The following is a 16038-nucleotide window of genomic DNA, read 5'->3' on the forward strand; positions in this document are numbered from 1 at the left end:
ACACAAGCAGTGTTTCTGAATCACAAATAACTCCAACACTGACATCAAAACCTATAAATTAATTTTAACTCAGGTGGTCATAAAGTTAAATTCTCATGTATCTTAGTGAGAATGCTATTATCAAATGCATTCTAAATTATTTCATTTTCTAGTGTAGAAAGATTATAGTAGAAAGGATGCTTTTTAATTTTGAAATAAGCTACCACTGACTCTCTCACACACATATACACGTGCATCAGTGCAAACCATGAAAAAATACTAATTTTAAAATTAGATATATGATGAAATATCTAGACTAAAAGTAGGAGCGTTTGGGATAATTTTCCATGACTAATGGGTTTATAAATATAGACAACTCAATGTACATATAGTCAATGAAATATTCAAAGAATAACTTTATATACTCTTTGTTTTTTAAATTCTATCCTCTCTTTCAGAATTGCTTCCATTTAAGTTTGGATATGTTCCTAGTTTCAACAGCTAAGTAGAAGACACTGAACATTTTGATAGTAAGCTACGGAAGACTAATTATCAACTGGTGCTACACGTGCTGTGTTACCTCACTTACTATTAAACCATAACCCTCTCTTGCTATTTTGTTTCATGCATCACCAACCAAACTTCATGTTTTCTAATAAAAAATAAATATATAAAGAAGACACTGACAGGCATATATTCGCAAGATCTCAATTTCTTAAAACATAAGTACAGGTATATTTATTTCTCTCAGATGCATACAAGACAGTAATTACACAGCAACAAATCTTTTGTTCAACAATGATTTGATTCATAAGCATTTGAAATTTACATAATTTCTTAACAATACCTTTGTCTTTTTAAATAGAGTAAAAAAGTCCCCCAAATAACCAATTCTTATATTTCCTGTTTATCCCTCTATACATCCAAACTTTAAAAAGTTACAAACTGAACATTATACAGAACATATAAATCATGTTTAAAAACTTGAGGTTTTAAAATCACTGCTTCCCCAATATGATTCAGAAAAATTCTCATACTGACAAGTACAGTCGTAGTAAGTTGGTGACGGGGAAAATGAAAGAAGAGACAGACACAAGTTTGCTGTCTTAATGTTTTACTAATCCTGTCAGTTAAAACTGGTGACGTCATGAGAAGTAACAGTTTAGGTTGAATATGAAGAATGGAGTTTGCCTCGCACCTTGAGACATGCATTTCAAGTATTTTCCTATTTGATCTGAGCTCACTGTAGCAACTGATGCCAGAAGAGAATAATTATTTTCTTCCATACATTCGCTCGATGTCCGCCTGGTAATGTGTTTTAAGCTCTTTGCGTTTCAGCTTGAAGGCATCTGTCACCAGACCAGTTTCAGGGGTCCACGGTTCAGGGCTCAAACGAATTTTTACTGGAATTTCAAACTTTTCCAGACTTGCTAAAATGATTTTTAAAAAAGAAAGAAAAGGTATTTAGGTTCTTATCAAATAGTGTTAACTTCCTTACTTTTTGAGTACCCATCAAAATGCACAACCAAGTGGCTCATGAATGTCACTTCTAAAGAATCTATTCCTCAAAATACTAACATAAGTAAAACAATAAACTATTTAACAAGTCCCATCAATAGGGGAATGAGTTAAATAAAATACGATATAGGAACAAAATACAATATAACTCTGTCACCAAAACAAGTTAGAGCCAGGCATGGTGGCTCATACCTGTAATTCCAGTAACTCTGAAGGCTCAAGCAGGAGGATGGCTTGAGGTCAGGAGTTTGAGGCCAGACTAGGCAACACAGTGAGACCTTGTCTTGAAAATAAATAACTTAAAAAAAAATTTTAATAGAAATAAAAAACATGAGCTGAGTATAGTGGCATAAGCTTGTATTACCACTTACTCAGGAGGCTGAGGTGGGAGGACCACTTGAGCCCAGGAGTTCTGAAGATGCAGTAAGCTATAATCGTGCTATGCATTCCATCCTGGGCAACAGAGCAAGACCCCACCTCATAGAAAAAAAAAATAGATTTATGCAGGTATCTAATAGGGTATCCAATACAGTCATGCATCTCTTAATGACAGGGATAAGTTCTGAGAAATGCATCACGTGGCAGTTTTGCCATGATGGGAGCATCATAGTGTATCTTACACAAATGTAGATACAGCCTACTATACATCTAGGGTGCATTATATATAGCCTATTGCTCCTAGGCTACAAACCTGCACAGTATGTTACTGTGCTGAATACCGTAGGTTAACTGTAACACAGTGGTTAAGTGTGTATTTAAGTGTATCTAAACACAGAAAAGGGAGTAAAAATATGATAGTAATCTTATGTGACTACTGTCATAGATGCAGTCCTTCACTGAATGAAACTCCATTATATGTTGCATAAATGCAAACTGTTGGGTTAAAAAAAAAAAAAAAAGGTAAGTTGCAGCACAGGATGCATAAACTTATATGCAGCTAGACGTGTAGAAGGATACATACCAAGCTATGAACTGCACACGTCTAGAGCCTGGTATCCAGGAGAAAGGAAACAGGGAAATTCACCATTTCCTTTATAACTATTTGTTTTCCTTGAATTTATTATACAGAGCACATTTACTTCAGAAATTAAAAAATAATAAAGTTTAAGACAATTATGTCATTGAACCAGGATATTCCCTACAAGCTGTGTGGAGACAGAATGTTCACTCACTACTGGGTCCTAACATACTGCCTGACATTCAGGAGATTCATGATAGTAGCAAATGGAAGGAGGGAGAGAGGGAGGAAGGAAAGGAAGGCATTTAAAGGAGGTCAAAGGGCAGACGTAGTATTGAAACACCATGTGGTCAGTAGGACTAAATTTTAATTTTCTAAGCATTCATTCAACAAATATTTTTTAAAAACCATTACTATGCATAAAGTGCTTTACTAAACATTCTTTTAAAAATACAAAAAACGGCCGGGCGCGGTGGCTCACGCCTGTAATCCCAGCACTTTGGGAGGCCGAGGCGGGTGGATCACGAGGTCAAGAGATCGAGACCATCCTGGTCAACATGGTGAAACCCCGTCTCTACTAAAAATACAAAAAATTAGCTGGGCATGGTGGCGCGTGCCTGTAATCCCAGCTAGTCAGGAGGCTGAGGCAGGAGAATTGCCTGAACCCAGGAGGCGGAGGTTGCGGTGAGCCGAGATCGCGCCATTGCACTCCAGCCTGGGTAACAAGAGTGAAACTCCGCCTCAAAAAACAAACAAACAAAAAAAAAAACGAGGAGTTTCTCAAGTGGCATGCAATCTAACAAAGGGAAATGGGTAAACAGCTGGCCATATGATACACAAAAGAAATGTGTTAAGGAATGATGTCAGCAAGATGACAAAATAGGAAAACGCAGTCTCTCCTCCCCCTATAGAAACATGGATTTAACAATATATATGGGCCTACCTATTGCCTGTGCAAAAATCTCAGAAAGTAATTAAGAGGTTCCTGCCCTCTGGGACAGCAGGAAACCAACCCGCATCAAAGGCTGGTAGAAAAGCGGAAGGCATTTGCTTGCCAGAGACCCTCCCCTCAGCACGGTAGAAAGTAATAGGGAAGAATCCCCAACTTCTGACTTCTCCCTAGCAAAGTAAAGCAGCAGTACATACATCCAATATTTTGACTTCTGGGGCACAAGGAACTGGCTTCTGTCTTTCCTGACTCTAAATAACAGGAACAGGGAACCAGGTTGAGAGCTGTCAAAAACAAAGATTAACTTGCACCAGAGGCTGCAGTATCAAAGATGGACACTAGGTAGAGCTCCAGTACCATGATTCACTACAGCATCAGTAAAGCCACAGTATCATAGACACCATAGGGACCTCCTGAGTAGAAACCGGTAAACCTCTTCAATTAGATTGTACCCCACAAACCCAGAGAGAACACAGCCTCAGAAAAGGCTTAAGATGGCTGGTTCTAGAATCTTTAGCAGGCCTGACTGGACGAAGTCTTCTCGATACAAAAGCAGACGGCAAGACAGAGAAAGGTAGCTGATTTTTCAAATGCTGACAACCCAACAAAAATAAAAATATACAAAGAAACAGAAAAACAGAGACTACCAAAACATCAAATTAAATCTCCAGAAATAAAGCCCTGATAGACATGGAGATATATGAACTACCAAATAATTCAAAATAACTATCATAAGAATGCTCAATGAATGACAAGAGAGTACAGACATCTGAACAAAACCAAGAAAGCAATGCATGAACAAAATGAAAATATAAGTGAAATAAAAAAAATTTTAATGAAGAACCAAATAGAAATTCTGGAACTAAATACAATAAATAAATTGAAGAATTCACTAGAGGATCAACAGTGACTTGACCAGGTAGAAAAAAGAATCTATGAACTCAAAGACAGGACCTCTGAAATTACTAAGACAGAGGAGCAAAAATGTAAAAATGAAGAGAAATGAAGAGAACCTCAGGAACAGATGGGACACCATCAAGTGGGAAAATGTTCACTATAGGAGTTCAGAAGGAAAAGAGAGAATGGAGCAGAAAGCTTATTTGAAGAAATCACGGCCAAAACCTTCCTATATCTGAGAAGAGAAATGGGAGTATAAATTCAAGAAGCTCAAAACGCTCCACTAGGAAGAGAACTACACCAAAACACACTTGCCATCAAGCTGTCAAAAGTCACAAAAATTCCTGAAAGCAGCAAGAAAAAAATGACTCATCACATACAAGGAACTTCTCATTGAACTATCATTTATCAGCAGAAAGCCAGCAGGTTAGAAAGGAGTACTATTCAAAATACTAAAAGAAAAAAACAATTGTCAATCAAGAATACTGTAACCTACACCTGTCCTTCAAAAATAAAGGAAAAATTAAGACTCCTTGATAAACAAAAGTAGAGGGAGTTTATCACCACTAGACCTGCCCTACAAAAAATAATGAAAGGAGTCCTTCAAGTTAAAGCAAAAGGAAAACAAATAGTAATGGTTAACACAAAACCGTTAAGAAATTACAAGACTCCTTGGTAAAGGTAAATACATAGACAAATACAGAATTCTAAAGTAATTTGATATAGGTGCATAAGTCATTTAAATCTGGTATAGAATTTATAAAACAAAGACAAAAAGTAATTATGAATCTATATCAATGACTACACAATAAGAAAGACGTATCTTTTGAGGGAGGAGCAAAGATATAAAGGAGTCAAGTTTTTAGATGAAATAGAAGATTAAGCTGTTATCAGACTAAAATAGATTGTTATAATTTTAAAATGTTTTATGTAACTGCACTGACAACCACAAAGAAAACATCTATAGAACATACGCAAAGATAAAAGACAAGGGAATCAAAGAATATAATTACAAAAAAAAAAAAAATCAACAAAACAAAAGAAGGTAGCAAGAGAGGAAAAGCTCTAAGATACACAGAAAATAGTTCACAAAATGAAAATAGATATGAAAAATCTTTCATATCAGTAATTACCTGAAATGTAAATGCTGATTCAATGCCCAATTATAAGATACAGTGACCAACTGAATATAAAACAAGACCCAAGTATATGCTGTCCACAAGAAACATTTTAGATCTAAGGACATGAATAGCCTAAAGTGAAGGATAGAAATGGATATTCCATGCAAGTAAGAACCTAAATCGATGGCCATACTTAAATAAAATAGACTTTAAGACAAAAATTGTCTTTAAGACAAAAGACAAAGAAAAATAGACTTTAAGATAAAAGACAAAGAAGGACATCAATTATCACGATGAAAGAGTCAATTCTCCAGGATGATATAACAATTATAAATATACACCTAACTTGAGAGTTTCTAAATATATGAAGCAAACACTTACATAACTAGGGGGAGAAACAGAAAACAATGCAATAAGGAGATTTCAATATCCAACTTTCATTTATAAGTAGATCAGAAGATCAATAAGAAAACAGATTATATGTAGAAAACGCTAAAGACACACACCTTTACAACTAACAAAGATTCCAGCAAAGTTGCAGGATAAAAAAATCAACATGAAAAATCAACTGCTTATCTATACACTAACAACGACTGTTCTGCAAAAGAAAGAAAGAAAACAATACCACTTAATGTAGCATCAAAAAAGGATCAAATACTTAGGAATAAACTAACCAAGAAGGTGAAAGGCTTGTACACGACAAACTACAAAATGTTGCTAGAAGAAATTTTAAAAGACACAAATAAAAGCAAACATGTCCTGTATTAGTGGACAGGAAGACTCAATATCATTAAAATATCCATACAATCCAAAGCAATACACAGATTCAATAAAATCCTTATCAAAATTCCAATGGCATTTTTGCAGGAAGAAAAAAAAAAATCCTAAAATTCACACAGAACCTCGAGGGGCCCCAAATAGTCAAAAAAAATATTTAAAAAGTAGAACAAAGTAGGAGGCCTCCTCTTTCTGATTTCAAAACATACTACACTAAATAATAGTGATCAAGACAGTGTGGTACTGCCATAAAGACAGACAGATTAATGGAACAGAACAGAGAGCTCAGAAACAAATCCTTGCATATATAGATGACCAAATAATTTTTGACAAGGGTGTCAAGACTCCATAACGGAGAAAAGACAGCCTCTTCAACCTATGGTGTTGGGAAAACTGGATACCTGCATGCAAAAAAATGAAACTGGACCCTTATGCCATATACAAAAATTAACTCAAAATGGATTAAAGACCTAAAACTATAAATGACTACAAGGAAACATACAGAAAAACTCACAACATAACATTTTAGAAATGACACTAAAAGCACAGACAACAAAAGCGGAAAATCCAAGTGTGACTACACGAAACTGAAAAATTTCTGTGCAACAAAGGAAACAATCAAGAGACAATCAAGACAACCTACAGAATGGGAGAAAATACTTTCAAATCATGTATTTCATAAGGAGTTAATGTCTTGACAAGGGTTGGCTCTGGGTCCCCACCCAAATCTCATCTCAAATTATAATCCCCACATGTCAAGGGCAGGACTTGATGGGAGGTGACTGGATCATGGGTGTGGTTTCCCCACGTTGTTCTCGTGATGGTAAGTGGGATCTCACAGTATCTGATGGTTTTATAAGGGGCTCTTCCCGCTTCGCTTCTTTGCTCTCTCTCTTGCTGCCACATAAGAAGTGTCTTTGCTTCTCTCTCTCCCCTTCTGCCAGAATTGTAAGTTTTCTGAGGCCTCCTTGACCCATGCAGAACCATGCTAATTAAACCTCTTTCCTTTATAAATTACTCAGTCTCAGGTATGTCTTTATAGCAGTGTGGGAACACACTAATACATGTTCAGAATTTATAAGAAACTTGTAAAACTTAACTATGGGGGTGGGGTGGGGGGAATCCTGATTTTAAAATGGGCAAAGGACTTGGATAGACAATTTTCTGAAGAAGATATATAAATGGCCAACAAGCATATATAAGATGCCCAACATAATTAATAAAAAGAGAAATGCGAATCAAAACCACAATGAGATATCCCTTCACGTCTGTTAGAATGGATATTAGGGGGGAAAAAAAGTATAACAAACGTTGGTGAGGATGTGGAGAAATGGAAACCCTTGTACACTGTTTGTGTGAATATAAATCAACAGTCATTATGGAACACAGTATGCAGTTTCCTCAGAAAATTAAATATAGTAGTAATAATTACCATAGGATCTTAACAATCTCATTTCTGGGTATATATACAAAATAATTCAAAGCAGAATCTCACAGCCATAGCTATGTTCATCACAGCATTATTCACAGTACCCAAGAGGCAGAAGCAACCCACATGTCCAAAGACAGATGAATGGATAAAGAAAATGTGCAATATTCATACAATGGAATATTATATACCCTGAAAAAGAAAAATCCTGTCACACAGTACAATATGAATAAATCTTGAAGATACACTATGCTAAATAAGCCAGTCACAAAATACTGTATGACTCCACATGTATGAAGTACCTTAAGTGGTCAAAATTTTAGAAACAGAAAGTAAAAAGGTGGCAGGAAGAGAGAGAAGAAGAAGGGGAATTAGTGTAATGGGTAAAGTGTTTTAGTTTTACAACATGAAAAAGTTCTAAATATCAGTTGCACAATAATGTAAATATAATTAACACTACTGAATTGTATTATCTAAAATGATAAGATAGTAAACTGAATTAAGATTTTTACTACAATAAAAGAATATGCAAAACTAAAGACATAAAGTGCCTTGGGAGTAAAAAAAGATGTATTAACTCTAACTTGTAAAAGTAAACACAGAAATAATACACAAGGTTTGAGTCTTCAAAGATTAAACGTGTTTCAGGAGTGGTTTCCAAAGGAATATACACTATGAGCAAAATCACTAAGCAATGTACCACAGGGGTGAGTTTAAAGAATCTGACATTACTGAAATGTGGAGACTAAAAAGTAAATGGTGGCACCTGGAATGGTGACACATGCCTATTGTCCCACCCAGGTCCTCAGGCGGCTAAGCTGGGAGGCTCGCTGGAGCCCAGGAGTTCAAGACCAGCCTGGCCAACAGAGTGAGACTGCATCTCAACAACAAAACAAGACCAACAACTTCTTTAAAATTAGCTAGGCGCAGTGACATGTACTGGTAGTCCTAGCTATTTGGGGGGCTGAGGAAGAAGAATCGCTTGAGCCTGGGAGTTCAAGGCTGCAGTAAGCTATGATTGTGTCACTGTATTCCATTCTGGGCAACAGAAGAGATCCTGTCGCTTAAAATTAATAATAATAAAAATAAAATTAATGCTTATTTTGTGCTTGACACAACAACTCAAAAGACACAGATGTTTTTATTAAACCAACAATACTAAACTAGTCTATGGCACCCCTCACCCCACCAAAAATGGTTATGGGACTATTAGTACAACCAATTACCAGGACTCTAACACTGTATAAAGTTTCAAAAGAAGTTCTGGCCTGATCACTATGAGCTAGTGTGGCCAGGAAAATGAGCAAGGCCTTGAAGAGCAACAGCTGAGATAAAGAGAAAGGATCAACCCAGAAAGCAAAGGTTGCAGGGACAAGAACATTCAAGATACATGTAAATCAGTTTGGTGGGAGTGGATAATTTGCGAAGCAGGGCTTGAATGGGGAACTATTAAGTTTACTCTTGCATATACTAATAGTAGAAATGGTTTCTAAGCAGGAAGTGATGAACCCTAAACCTTATAACAAGTTGAATGCATATAGGTACTCTCCTCCCATCTCAGTTCTTAGTATCACAGAATACTCACCTGAAATAGCAGCTTCGGAAAGCACTTTAAGTACCTCATTTTCCATTTCACAACTGTTACACAGCTCTTCCCAAGTCCCTTTAAGTCCTTTCTTTCGAGCTAGTTCAGTTAGTTCCTTTTGATTTGGCACAACAAATCCAATGACATAAGAATGATAACTGAAATACAGAAAGGACAACTTAGATAAGGAACCAAACGGTATACTGTGTTAACTGCGGTTATGATTACAGTGACAGCTAGTAAATAACTTCACTGTTTTTTTAAATGCATGTGCCATACTTGGCACTGGCATACCCATTTCACACAACTGCCAAGTTTCACTGTTTGATTCATAATATGTTCCAATGCTTTGGCAGAGTTCATTGCTAAATAAACCTTAATCTGACATTTCATGATAAATTTCAACTATGAAAAACTGTTTATGAATAGTGCCATGTACAAATTTTAAAAGAAAATTACAAATATTAGAAAATTCATCTTTAAACACTGACTATCAATGGCACAGGTTTTAAAAAACTAAATCTAACATAAAAACTAAAAAAATCAGCAATGAATCAAAATAATGTGAATATATTCATTTTTTCTTTTGTTATCATGAGAATTTGTATTGATAGAGGAACTCTGACTATGCCCAATGAAGGCAGATACTTTTTTGAAGACCACAAAACAGTAACATCAGGAAGGGGATACTTCTGGTCACTATCACATAAATAAATCCAGAACTGTAACACCACTAAAGAAAATACTAGTTAAAGATCAGAATCATTCATAAATAAATGCGATTCATTTCTAACTTGAGCTGTACCCCCAACATCTGTTTCTAAATTAGTTTTTCTGGTAACAGATTTTATTTTCCCATAATAATTATGCAACTGTTGTAGACAGGTTCCCAGCTGCCTCTTTATCACCATAAGTTGGGGATGCTGTGCGCTAGGCTGTACAGCTTATAGTAGGAACCCCGGGCCCTGTTTGGAGTACTGAGCAGGCTCAGTGTAAGGCAGAGAGTAAGTACTAAGCAGCACGCTGCTCACTGCCACTTCTTTAGTCCCCATTTCTCTGTAGCAGTTCTGTGAAGCTTCCCATGCTGAGGGACAGGTAGTTAGGTGTACCAAGGCAGCATGAAGGAAGATTTTATTTTCTTCACTTCCCTACGTGGGACAGTGCAGTGAGATGTAAAGCAGAAAACAGGGACAGACAGAGAGAGAGAGAGAGACAGAGACAGAGAGAGAAAGAGAGAAAGAGAGAAAGAGAGAGAGAGAGAGAGAGAGAGAGAGAAAGAAAGAGACAGATATAGATATTGGTGAAGCCTTGCGAGGAAAGGGTCAGCTAATGGCTGTAATGAGAAGGAGGCCACTCCCACAGGTAATAGATAAGAAGAGTTCTTGGAACAATTTTACGAAGAATGTCCATAAAGGTAGAAAGTGTCTATAGACAGTAAATGTTTTAAGTAAAAGCAGTGTGAATTCTACTTTCTTACCTGTTTGCATACGCACAAATGTTATCTACTAGTGGAAGATTCTTCAAAGCTGCCTCTACTTTCCCAAGGGAAACATATTCTCCTGCCTGTAGTTTAACAAGGTCCTTTTTACGATCTGTGCAAAACAAAGAAAGGTAGAGAGGAGAAAACACTGAATAATATTAACATTTAATACATACATAAATACTGGCCATTCTCTAAGTAATTTGCTATCCAATTATTTAAACTTTGCAAAATTAAGCAATAATGGTTATGCTGAAATTAAAAGCACATATTAAAATAAAGCCCTAATTTTTACACTGTTAAATACATGCTTTCAAAAGAAAAACAGGCTGGGTGGAGTGGCTCCCATCTGTAATCCCAGCTCTTTGGGAGGCTGAGGAGGGCAGATAAGGAGGTTGGGAATTCAAGACCAGCGTGGTCAACATGGTGAGAGCCCATCTCTACTAAAAATACAAAATTTGCTGGGCACGATGGTGCATGCCTGTAATCCCAGCTACTTAGGAGGCTGAGGCAGAAGAATTGCTTGAAACCGGGAGGCGGAGGCTGCAGTAAGCTGAGATCATGCCACTGCATGTCAGCCTGAATAAGACTACATCGAAAGGAGAGGAGAGGAGAGGGGAAGGGGGGAAGGGGGAAAGGGGGGAAGAGAGAAAGAGGGGAAGAGAAGGGAAGAGACAGACGAGAAGAGACGAGAGAAGAGACGAGACGAGAGAAGAGAAGAGAGAAGAGAAGAGAGGAGAGAAGAGAGAAGAGAAGAGAGGAGAGAAGAGAGGAGAGAAGAGAGGAGAGAAGAGAGGAGAGAAGAGAGGAGAGAAAAGAGAAGAGAGAAGAGGGACAATTAAGAGAGATTCTATTTTATGAACCCCATTAGCAGGGCTCCAAGTATGTTCTTCTGAACAGGTTTATGCCTGGTATCCATTAGTACCAGGCAGGTGAAGAAGATATTCAATGCCAACTGCAAGCTCACAACCTAACTGGAGACAAGCATAATGCAAAAACATATTACTTCAGTACACTGGTACTATAACGGTAGTGCTAAGTGAAGGTTCTACAACCTGGGGATTGGAAAAAATTCTTGCAAGTGAGGCCTGAGCTGAGGGTGGGTTGGTTAGTTGGTTGGTTGGTTGGTTGGTTGGTTGGTTGGTTGGCTGGTTGGTTGGCTGGTTGGTTTTGAGACAAGGTCTCACTCTGTTGCCCATATTGGAGTGCTGTGGCACAATCATGGCCTCCTGGGCTTCTGTGATACTACTACCTCAGCCTCCCAAGTAGCTGGAATTACCGGCCCGAGTCACTATGCTCAGCTGCTTGAGCTGAGTCCTAAGGGAAGAGTGAGGGGTAGTCAGGCAACAGTACTGGCAAAAGCCAGAAAAACATCAGCTCTAATTTCAGCAGCATCAAGGAGGAGGAGGGAAACAACTAACAATGAAGGCGAAGAACTGAACAATGTTAACAGAGGCACCCTCAACTGAACTTGCAGGAGACATTAAACGGTGTGGCCAGTAAGATCCTTGTTTAGCAATTACATGGTAGTAGTGAGAGGGTGTGTTTTAGGGGGGTAAGCATGGCAAGAGAGAAGAAATTCTTGGGAGAGGATGGCAGAAGGTGCAGGCCTGACCAATGATCAGGCAAGAGACAAAAAGAGAAGAGTATGATTCTGAAGCATAGCTCATAAAATAAACTAGTGGGATACAAAATAGGTATGAGAAGCTGACTGAAGAGAACAGTTTTGAATCTCCCCCTAGGTTTCTAGTTAGCATGACAGGTATAGAAATGCCATTGACTTTTTAAAAAAAAAAAAAAACCTAAAAAGAGGAGCAGAAGAAGGTATTTTTCACCCCATATGGGTCACAGTACTTAAGTTGCCTGGTTTTCTTTTGTTCTCCTGGTTAAGGCAAGGGTGCAGTTCAGACTATGACAGCTCTAAATGTCAAATAATTCAAAGAAATGAGTATTCCCTACACAGGAAGGAAAGAATGACTGAAGGTTGCCTAATAGTAATTAAAAATACCACTGCTACTGAACCATCTTCGGGAACTCATAACATGTCAGGCCTCATAAATTCTACAGTCCATAATATCCTATGTTCCAGGAATGACGCAATAGCCCAAACTAATATAACATAAACATTTACATTATTAAACACCTTCTCTGAACATATTGTACTTCTTGTATGAAACCACTTCAGAAACACTCATTTTCAAAAAAAATGTAGATGACTTACCAATAATTTTTAAGCATCCATCAGGATCAAACTCTCCAATATCCCCAGTACAGAGCCACCTCTGTCCATTTTCATCTTCAAAGAAATCAGCTTTTGTTTTTGCTTCATTTTTGTAGTATCCCATTGTCACATTTTGGCCCCCAATAAGAATTTCACCCCTGGGGTGTGGTTTATCAGTATTAAAGTATCCACCTAATAAAATAATAATTGAGTTTATTTTGAGTTAAACACAATACATGAAAATTTGAAATGATTAGTTACTAAATAGGGACATTTTATTTTAATCCAATTAGAATATCCCAAAGGAAAAAAGGCAGAGACTATGAATGAACAAAGTTTATCAATTTAACACTAGGCACAAAATCTCAGTTGCTAAACCATAAGCATGTATGTTTTCAAACTTCTATTCCAAGAAAAAAATTACACTCTAAAATCCAACATCTTCCATTTGTTGCATAAAATTATGTATACAACAGAGATAAACTATCTGAAAGATTCTTCAAGGTCTTAAATATCATACTGATAAACTGATAGAAATATTAAGTCATGCAACCCTAATAGAACAAATCCCTATATAAGACTGAGTTACTGCTGGGTGCAGTGGCTCACATCTGTAATCCCAGCACTTTGGGAGGCTGAGGAGTGTGGATCACTTGAGGTCAGGAGTTCAAGACCAGCCTGGCCAGCATGGTGAAACCCAGTCTTTACTAAAAATAAAAAATTAGCTGGATGTGCTGGCAGGTGCCTGTAATCCCAGCTACTCAAGAGGCTAAGACAGGATAATTGCTTGAACCTGGGAGGCAGAGGTTGCATGGAGCTGACACCATGACACTCCACTCCAGCCTGGACAACAAGAGTGAAACTCTCTCTCAAAAAAAAAAAAAAAGATTGAGTTACTACATATTAAAATTTATTCTTACAGATAATTTCAAAATGATTCTAATCTTAAATTTGTTAAATATTTTCACTAATTTGACTAAAGATAGCTAAAAAATGACATCCAAGCCTTAGATTATTTATTTATTTATTTAGAGTCTCACTCTGTCACCCAAGCTGGAGTGCAATGGTGCGATCTTGGCTCACCGCAATCTCCAACCCAGGTTCCAATGATTCTCCTGCCTCAGCCTCCTGAGTAGCTGGGATTATAGGCATGTGCTACCACACCCAGCTAATTTTTGTATTTTTAGTAGAGATGGAGTTTCACCATGTTGGCCAAGCTGGTCTCGAACTCCTGACCTGGTGATCCACCCGCCTTGGCCTCCCAAAGTGCTAGGATTACAGGTGTGAGCCACCACGCCGGACCAGAATCTTTATCTTTACTTGGTGTGGAGGAAAGGTGCATCCCAATAAAACACAGATAATTTGTTTATTTTAACAGGATCAAATAAGATTTTTAAGTGACCATTACTTTAAATGGCATAAGCTACAGACTTTTATGGAATTACAGTGAAAATTTCCTTCTGATAATACTAGGTTGAAGCCCTCAGAAAAAAAGAAAGAAAAAAAATCATGTAAAAATCCAACAATTTCATAAAATACTTTATAATTTTACTGCTGCAAGATAAAGTTAGGATCATTCCTAATTTATTATTCACTTACTAGTACATTTCTCAAGTTTTTGCCACAATTCTACTCGCCTCTATATAATAAGTAAAATAAAAACAATTACAGCTCTTCAGAAACATCTTGACAAAACAAAATAAGCGCATTCATATAGTTCGAGATAAAATACATCTATTACAAAGGATAACAATGAGCATTTATGGGTATTTACATTCTAAAGGAAGAAAGTGAAACACTAATTTTAAAGTGATTCTAATTTTAAAGTTTAATACTTTAAAAATTAATACTCCGTGGTTAAAATCGTTTATTACCTTCCTCCCAGTTTTTTAATTTGATTTCACAGCAAATTAATGGTGCGCCCACTCTGCCAGTATTGTAGTCCCACACTAGAAATTAAATGAAAAAAAAAAAAGCATTTGAGAACAGTAGTTAATAAATTACTTCATTTTTCTAAATTACCAAAAATGATGATTTATCCCAAAGCTGAGATACTCCCAGAGAATCCTTAAAAGCAGAAATCACATATTGGTGAACCACAGGCTGTGAAGCCTGCATAGTCGTATTTTTTGGCCTACAAGGGTTTTTTGTTTGTTTGTTTTTAAATTACTTATTGCCATTCTTAAAAATCAGAAAATTTTACATGTAAGTGTAGAATCGCCAGCAACAATGGGCCCACATTTCAGGTACAGCAAGAACTAACGGACTCTGTTAGACAGGGCATGCCTGCTACTGTTGCCCCAGAATCAACCCTTACCCATTACACCGTTACATCAGGGCCCACTTGACTCATTTAAATAGGTAGCTGCCTGGTTCATGAGTTTGTAGTCCCTGTCTTAAAGGATGATGAACATAATGGTTTACATCTATTCTTTCTTATTAGGACTCATAGATGTGCAGTACAAAACACCTCTCTAATCTTTTCCCATGTAATTATCACCATTTCAGAGTGAGGCCTCTGCAGGCTTCCATCAGCTTATGCTATCACACCCTATTTAAAATTAATACAATGCCGGGCGCGGTGGCTCAAGCCTGTAATCCCAGCACTTTGGGAGGCCGAGGCGGGTGGATCACAAGGTCAAGAGATCGAGACCATCGTGGTCAACATGGTGAAACCCCGTCTCTACTAAAAATGCAAAAAATTAGCTGGGCATGGTGACGCGTGCCTGTAATCTCAGCTCCTCAGGAGGCTGAGGCAGGAGAATTGCCTGAACCCAGGAGACGGAGGTTGCGGTGAGCCGAGATCGCGTCATTGCACTCCAGCCTGGGTAACAAGAGCGAAACTCAGTCTCAAAAAAAAAAAAAAAAAAATTAATACAGTACAAGCTCAAGAGCCAGGCTGAAGAATAAAACTGGTAGCTTTCAAGGATGTAAGGAAAGAACCCTCCACTATTATGAATTACTATTACATTGTGTTTCCTCTTCGAAGATCAAGTATCAGAAACGAAAGGCTGATATTTAACTTTAAAGATTTTTATTTACAACATAAACTGTTACTGATTAATCATTCCATTTGAATCTTAAAAAGAGAAGAAATTAAGGATCGTCAGAAGAAACCCTGCAT

General features: G+C 37.3%; 1 protein-coding gene across 6 annotated transcripts in view; it reads right to left on the bottom strand.

Moving 5' to 3' along the window:
- Positions 1-1130: 1130 nt before the first annotated feature.
- The window catches only part of ACSL3 (acyl-CoA synthetase long chain family member 3), a 77026-nt gene continuing 62118 nt past the window's right edge, over positions 1131-16038 (bottom strand). For all 6 annotated transcript variants that reach the window (XM_039469818.2, XM_074398963.1, XM_039469817.2 and 3 more), the window contains 5 exons: positions 14789-14863; positions 12915-13106; positions 10691-10805; positions 9214-9371; positions 1131-1409 (listed from right to left, as the gene is read on the bottom strand). In XM_039469818.2, the coding sequence (XP_039325752.1) occupies positions 1252-1409; positions 9214-9371; positions 10691-10805; positions 12915-13106; positions 14789-14863 (698 nt within the window). In that variant the 3' untranslated portion in view covers positions 1131-1251. The remainder of the gene's footprint in view (positions 1410-9213; positions 9372-10690; positions 10806-12914; positions 13107-14788; positions 14864-16038) is intronic.

The sequence above is a fragment of the Saimiri boliviensis genome, chromosome 5, assembly GCF_048565385.1.
Source record: "Saimiri boliviensis isolate mSaiBol1 chromosome 5, mSaiBol1.pri, whole genome shotgun sequence".
Classification (NCBI taxonomy): Eukaryota; Metazoa; Chordata; class Mammalia; order Primates; family Cebidae; genus Saimiri; species Saimiri boliviensis.